Below are 7784 nucleotides of genomic sequence, written 5' to 3' on the forward strand. Positions count from 1 at the left end.
TAAAGAATGAAACGAAATACCAGGTTTTTGGGTGAATTATTTTGGTGATTTATCGTAGATAGGGTGGAGAATAATGAAAAGATTGGTTTGGTAACTGATATTGGAACTTAGTATATGGTTTAATCGCTCGGATCCCGGTTTGGGATGATTTGGAAATGGTGCAACATCGTGTCACTACTAATCGGAGACTGTTTACGAGTGAAATAATTTATAAATTTTAACGAATTCGACTCCCATGAAAAATTGATAGCTTATTAACACTAGAACTACCGATCTTTAATGGGTACTGTGAAAGGGGGTTATAACGCGAAGGAATAGTAATCAGTGGAAACTGTGGTAAAACTGTATAAATCTTAATTGAACGGACGAAAGGTTAGAACTGGCCTGTTAAGGGTCACTCAGACCACAAGTCGTCCTCAGAATACTGGAGACAAAAGTCAAAACGCAGGGGAAGGGATCGCCCCCACACAGCTAGGATGTAGAGTTTACTTTGCTATTTAATTTCCTACAACACTTCGTAAAAATAAAAACAAAAATAAAAGAAAAAGCGGTAAATTTAAACGTATGGACCTATGGTTTGATTCCAGTAGCGGCTCCAGGTTTGAGCGGCAGCATCCACGGGAGTGGCCTGATGTCGTTGCACGTGGAAGGGGGCACGCAGGTCCAGGTGCCGCGCTCTCTGATGCAGGCATTTCTGCAGCAGGACCCGAATCATCCAGGCCTGGAGACGGTGCGACTGCCAACGCCTCCTTGCGGGTCCGATGAGAACGGGCCGCCGCAGCACTGTCGCGAGGTGGAGACGGAACTGTGCCTGGTGTGTCGCCGTTGCGGCCGGGCCTATCCGCAGGAATCGACGCTGCTGGCACACCAACGCTCCTGCTATCTCGGCAATCAGCAGCGCCGCGGCGCGCTGCGCCTCGTGCAATCCCGTTACGCCTGTTCCCTGTGCGACGGAAACACCCCGACTCGGACCTACATGACCATCACCGAATGGCGGCGCCACGCCGACACGTTGCAGCACAGAGCTCGCTACGAGGCCCATCAGGAGCGCCAGCAGCACCAACAGCACCAACAGCAGCAGCAATTCGGCGCCATGAGCGCAGACACTGGCGGACAGTGCGGCGAGGAGGTGCATCCGCTGACGGACGAGATGGAGGACGTGGTGAACCAGATCACCCTGTTGGCCGCTCGCGCGGCCGCCGAGAGCACCACCGGCCAACCCCAAGCGAACGAGAGGGCGAACCAGGACAACAACAACGCTCCCGACGTGAAGAGGCAGAAGCTGGTCCAAGAGGTTGCCGCTTTGGCCGGTGCACGTTAGATGGCAGCATTAGCGGAAGAGGAGAGACGGACGGAGATGTGGGGAAGAATTTGTCACGCGGAGGTAGTTGGCCAATGTCTCGTCTAGCCCCGACGCTGACCACTTTCTTCGGGTGCGAGGGAAACGGAGGACGAAGGACCGACAGAGTGTTCGACGAGGGAGTTACCCGATAAACGAAAGCAAACAACGTTCCTAACTGGCTAGATAAAGGGGAGGGGGTTCCAACCTAGGCAGGAACTGTCGGTGGGGGGCTTTTTCTTCCGCTCCGGGCACCGGGGAATCCCCGGCTCCAGGTACTCGCGCGTGGACGGTGGACCAATCACGAGGATGCCGCATATGGACCTCTCTCTTATTCTCGTTTCATTTCGCCCGCGCACGGCCACTGTCGCGCGCGCAATCACCAATTTAACTAATATTTTTGTTACGACATATGTACACAAGCGTGCCACCAAAGCAGCGCGCTCACCAAAGTTCCTTCGATAGAAAGAATGAAGAGGAGGTTCGGAATGGGGGACACGGAGTAATAGGACCGAGTGAGAACAACGGAGAGAAACGAAAAACGCGAGAGGGAAGAACGAATTGATCGGCGTTGTTTGACGAGAGAGAGACACAGTCTTTTTTGGACGATTTCGGGAATGCACTAGAGACGACGGTTCGTCGTTTGAGAATCGACACACCGGGTGTGAGATCTGTCCGGTGCGAGACTGCTTGTCAGTCGCTTCGTAAGTTTGGGGTGGGTAGAAGATGGCGGCTCGGTGACCGCGAGGCGACGAATCGCGGACGAGGATTCGGGGGGAGAGGAGAAAGATTGAACGTCGACGACGCCGGGATGACGCGTCGAGGTGGGCTGATTTAAACGTTCCTATGTAAAGTAATAATAAAGATTTAATGAAACAAAGAAAAAAAAAAAAGTTACTAAACAAGCGAACAGACATTAAGGCGCGGCGTAGTAGGGTAGATGGCGCGGCGTTCGCGAAACTAAAGCGTCGCGCTCGTTACGAATACGTACGTACATATTCATCTCTAAGAAAACGAATCTTCACTCTCTATCTCTCTATCTCTCTCTCTTTCTCATTTTACGTGCGTGTGTATGGGTGGTACTGCGGACAGGTGTGCGTCAATGGAGGACGCTAGAGCAGGAGAAGCGTTGCTCGCGACGATTCGCCGCCAGAGGGCCACTGGCTTCGAGTGACACGGACACGGACGTAACCAAAGAGAGAGTCACGTGATCGGGTTGCCATTTTCGAGGCACGGAGAAGGAAAATGGACGATGGAAGGCCGGAGAGGTTCACGTGTCGGAGGAGGATCGAGCTTTGGAAAAATCGGTGGCCGAGTATGGATCTTCGAACGGGATAGAGAGCCCACGCGCACACGTGCACACTCACCCACACGCACTCACTCGACACTTACACAGGTGCATACGTGCATACACTGGTATATCCGTTCTATAGTTTCGGGAAACACCCACAGGGCACGGTAACCCCGCGGTTGGGAGGGGTTTCGAGGCACGATCACGTGGTAACGTCGCTACCGGCGCGCGAATTTTAAAACAGTTCCGTTCGTCTTTTGTTTCTTTTTTCTCTGGCCGTGAGAGTACTACGCTCGATGGGGAACGAGGTTGAACGGCGAACTAGCAGAGCAACTTTGGGGTAAAAGAAAGCGATGGGGGATGAAAAGGAAAATAAAAACGAAGCGAATGGAGACGAACGAAGAAGAAAGGAAAACGCGAGAGGGCAAGTTGCCCCGGTGCCCGTCGCGACACGGTTCGCGTTCACGAACAAGCAAAGACCCAGCAACATGGTTCCTATATTTAATAAATTATATTTAATAACGCTAAAGAAGAAAAAAAACTAACGATTAATAATAATATTAATGATAATAATAAACATAGTAATAATAATGATAGTAATAATGGTAAATAGTTATAGCTATCGATAGCTGTAATTGATTATCGCTAGTTAATCGGTGGACGATCGTTTCGTTGATCGGTCAGCCGTACCGGACACCGCGATCGAGCGCAGTGCTGATCGACGAGATCGATGCCGACGAGGACGGTAACGTTCCGTTCTTTCTTCGCGGGTACCGGAGAATGGCGGATTGCGCGGCGCGGGTGGCGCCTCCCGCGGCGACCGCGGGGAAGCGCGGGTTCGCGCGTGCGCAGACCGGGTGACCGGGGACACGGGAGACCGCGGCACAGCACTGGACACGACGGAAGGGCGAAAGGGGAACGGGAAAATACATAAGTCACCACTCGATCGACGGACACGGGGGTTTTGTAAAGGTCTGCTCGGGAACGACAAAGAATCTACTACTAGCTCGTAAGTTAACGGTTAATTACAACTAAACTGTAGATTTTAAGGGGAATGGGAGGTTATGCATCGGTAGACGATACACAAGGCACTCGTGCATAAGTATATATATATAAAAAGGTATATATATATATAAATAAATGAATAAAATGGAGGGATAAAAAATATATATATATTTAAGTAGATAAATATATATATATATATATATGATGTAACGTACTAGAATCCTCGCGGGTACTGTCCGGAACGGTGACGTGTATACGCGCGTACGTACGTCGTGTTTCTCGCGTTCTCTTTTCTTTTTCTTCTTCTTTTCTTCTTTCCAAGCCACGCTTCGCGACGAAATCACACACGCGACACATACACAAAGACACATACACACGCGCGCGCGGGGACACTGAAACACGGAACACGAAGGGACACAATTGGGACGAAAAGGAAAATATTTGGTAACGACTAATGGAAATCGTAGGATGCAAAGTTGGAGGTTATGCCGCAGTGAGTGCGAGTGGTGGGGGAAAGGAGCGTAGAGAGTCGCGGTCCGTGCTCGGCAGACATCTTGTATAACCTCTAAACGGCGGAAGCGTTGGAGTAGAAGCGAGGGACGAAAACAGCGAACGACGAGTGACGACGAACGAGCATACATGCGAATGTAAGTAGGGTACTGCCCGATACGTGGAAAGTAAATTAGGAAGAGGAGAGAGGGGGTTGAAAGGGGTTGGTTGAGGGGATGAATGAGGCGGGCGTAGAAGCCTAGCGGTCGTTAGACGTCGAAACGAGACGCGAAGTAATAATTATTTCTAAGGTAGCTAAGCAACTCGAGGTTCCTGTCTGCAAATGATGCTTTTTCTAATGTATGTAACGTTGATAACGACGATTATTAATATTATATTTGATTATTACGATTATTATTATTATTATGATTATTATTATGATTATTATTATTATTATTATAGATTACGATATTATATTTACATATATGTGGTCATGTATTTATTATTATCTATGTAAAACGTTATAGCGTTGTGCTGACACTGAAACGAATGAAAGCACACACATACACACACACACACGCGCGAACATGAAACATATACACACACGTTTACACTATTAACGTACACGAGCATATTCGTTCGTGATTGGCGAACGATTAATTAAGAAGTGACACGATACACGTATACACGAATCTACACGGATATATACGTACATGTATGTACACACGTATATCTATATATATACAGTGAGAAATTTTCCAAACGATCACGGTGCTCCGTGGCGATCCCATTTTTAAGTAAAGACGATGCTCAAATCGGAGCATCGACACGAATCGAAAGAAAATATACACTAATACACACACAAACACACATACACACCTTTGTAACCGATACCTCGCAAAATAGGACAATTGTTACTATCCGGTGATCACGGGCTAATTAAAGAAACCTGCGTAGATGTTAATCGAAGCTCTAGATTACGCGTAGCGAGCCCCCCCTTTTCGGAAACGTGGCCCGAGGGCCCACGTTTCGTCGTCGATCTCGAACGCTCTCATCAATTGCCTGTCGCAAGAAGGACGTAAACCGAAACGACTATACATACACGATATCACTAATATTAGCAGACGAGACGCGAGACCTTCGAAGGGAGGAGAGAGGAAAAGGGGCGAGACGCGGGTCCCTTTTTAAACGCGCGTTACATTCTAACGGGAGACACGAAGGAAGGGCGGAGGAGGAGGAGGAGGAGGCGGTGGAGAGGAGGGAGAGACAGGAGGGAAAAAAGGAAACGTGAAAAAAGGTATGCACTTTGGCGCACAAAGAATCAACATCGTGTTCCTTTTAATTGTATACATACACATATATATAGACGCGTATATATGTATACACGGAATATTTAATTTTTCTAATCGATTCGCGATCACGCGGCTATACACACGGAGAAGGATAATATGCACGAGAAAAATCGACGAACGCGCAACTTGTTTCGAAACATGTACATCGAACACATCCACCAGCCTACATACAAGACACACTCGCACACACACATACACACGTACACACAGCTACACGAGAGACACGTACACCCGCATGACGGTAAACGTGTGACACACACACACACACGCACACATATGTACGGTATACACATATACGCATACACACGGTGAAGTGGTTGAATCGAGAATGGTCTCGGATCGATATATCGGTATAAACGTATTATATCGCATATAAGCGTGTGAATTCTCAAAACGCGGCAACGTACGTGCGCGTGTACGCAAAACTGGGTGGGTTTTGGCGTTTTGAGTTTCGAGTACGGGAGATTGCGTGATAGAGTAACCGAACCTCGCTACTAGCTGTTCCTAAAATCAACAATGATGAATGAGTGATAAGCGTGCGCGGATTAATTTAAGGAGTGACTTAAAAAAAAAAGAAAAAAAAGAGATGCAAATGCAACCGAGTATGCGGAATTATTATTGCGTTGCGTGAGAACTTTTCAGCGCCCGTCGCCGCCCGCCATCTTCCGTCTCTCTCGTCGGTACGCACGTTCTCCGCGAGCCGGCGCGCGAGTCGCCGTGACCGCGGCACCCTCTGTCGTTCCCGTCGTCGCGCGATCGACCGTCCACGCCACGGCCTGCCGCGATCGTCGATCGCGCATGCGCCGCGTTGACGGTGCACGCCAGGACCGAAGCCGTTCGTTTCTAAAACGCGAAAAGGGGGCTGAAGGGCCAACGATAAAGGGGAGAAGGTACTATTCGGACGATCGGTTACACTTTTTTACAGGGTCTCGCGGTCGATTCGAGGTTGTCGATCGCGGGCACGGGAAACGACACGCGGGATCGGTTCGTGGCAACAAAATGGCGACGAAATACGACGCTGATCGAGGTTCGTTATCCTCTTCCAATTCGGTGGCAGAGAAACGGAAAACAATTGGGAACGTGTCGATCGGGCCTTGACGAGAGAAGAGGAGAGAGAGGGGGAAAGAAAGGAAGCGAGAGCAGAAGAGAGAGAGAGAGAGTGGCTGGCGGCGAGGAAGTTTTTCAGTTTTCTATAATCTCGTTGAGTTTATATGTATGTAATATGTTGAACGCGACCACTTATTGGTGACCTTATTGGTTATTTGTATTACTATTGCGACGATTATTATGATTATTATTATTATTATTATTGCAATAACCGATGGGCGTTTATTATCTTCATTATTATTATGATTATTATTATTATTATTATTGCATTATTAATATTGCTATTATTATTATTATTATCATTGTCACTATTATCGTGGTTCACATTATTTACGATTGAATTTGCGAATTTGTTCGAGACGTAATTTTCATTGACTATTAATTAATAACGGATACTAATTGATAACGATAGCGACTAATTCTTGTGAGAGATTGCCATGTGTATATCTTATATGTACTCACTGACGGGGCCCCGTGGCCCGTACGATGGAACGCCGGACATGGAGGGCCGTGCGTACCAGCGTGGCCGCGCGGTCAACCCCGTAAACGCCGGCTCAAGAACCCCGACGATGTTGGCGCCGCGCGCGATCCAATTTCCCCTGCGTGCGAGAGCAATTTCCCGGGCGATCGTGTTCGTGCCGCAGCCACGTGTTCCCCACACGATGCAACCTGCGCCCTCTCCTCGCGCCTCGCGCCACGCCCCCTTTTTTTGTAAAACACGCGGAGGCGCGGGGAGGGCGAGATTCGAAAGCGAAACGATAACGACGAAGGTCGATCCGATCAAATGAAACTGGCCGAACGGTGAAATAAAAAAAAAGGGAGAGCAAAGCGGGCAGAGGAATTAACGAAGGGGAAGCGAAATGGAAAACGTGGATACCGGATTGAAGGAAATAGTGGAAGGGCGCGCGAGCACCCGTTTCTCGTACTCGCTGACCGAGATGCGCGAGAAAGACGTACCTAGTGTTACCTTTTTCTCTCTCGTATCCGATTTTGAGAAATAATCTATCCCATATTTCTTCTCTTTCTTTTTTTTAAATTTTTATTACCGGAAAAAAATTTTTTTCCCCGATTTTCGTTTCGATTACGAAGAAGTTCCTCTTGTGTCGTGTCAAGTTCCGATTCTCGAGAAATCGTCACGTGTCTACAGAATCGTATCGATGGAAATGGACGCCATGTTGATCCGGTTTATTATTTATTTTGT

The 7784-nt window shown here is 48.3% G+C and overlaps 1 protein-coding gene across 1 annotated transcript; it reads left to right on the forward strand.

The window, feature by feature from the left end:
- Positions 1–631: 631 nt before the first annotated feature.
- On the forward strand, positions 632–1321 carry zfh2 (Zn finger homeodomain 2). The gene has a single exon (XM_017904531.1). It carries the CDS (start codon positions 632–634, stop codon positions 1319–1321), a length of 690 nt encoding a protein of 229 aa, XP_017760020.1.
- The last annotated feature ends 6463 nt before the right edge of the window (positions 1322–7784 follow it).

The sequence above is a fragment of the Eufriesea mexicana genome, unplaced genomic scaffold (genome assembly GCF_001483705.2).
Source record: "Eufriesea mexicana isolate 0111107269 unplaced genomic scaffold, ASM148370v2 scaffold2913, whole genome shotgun sequence".
NCBI classification, from domain to species: Eukaryota; Metazoa; Arthropoda; class Insecta; order Hymenoptera; family Apidae; genus Eufriesea; species Eufriesea mexicana.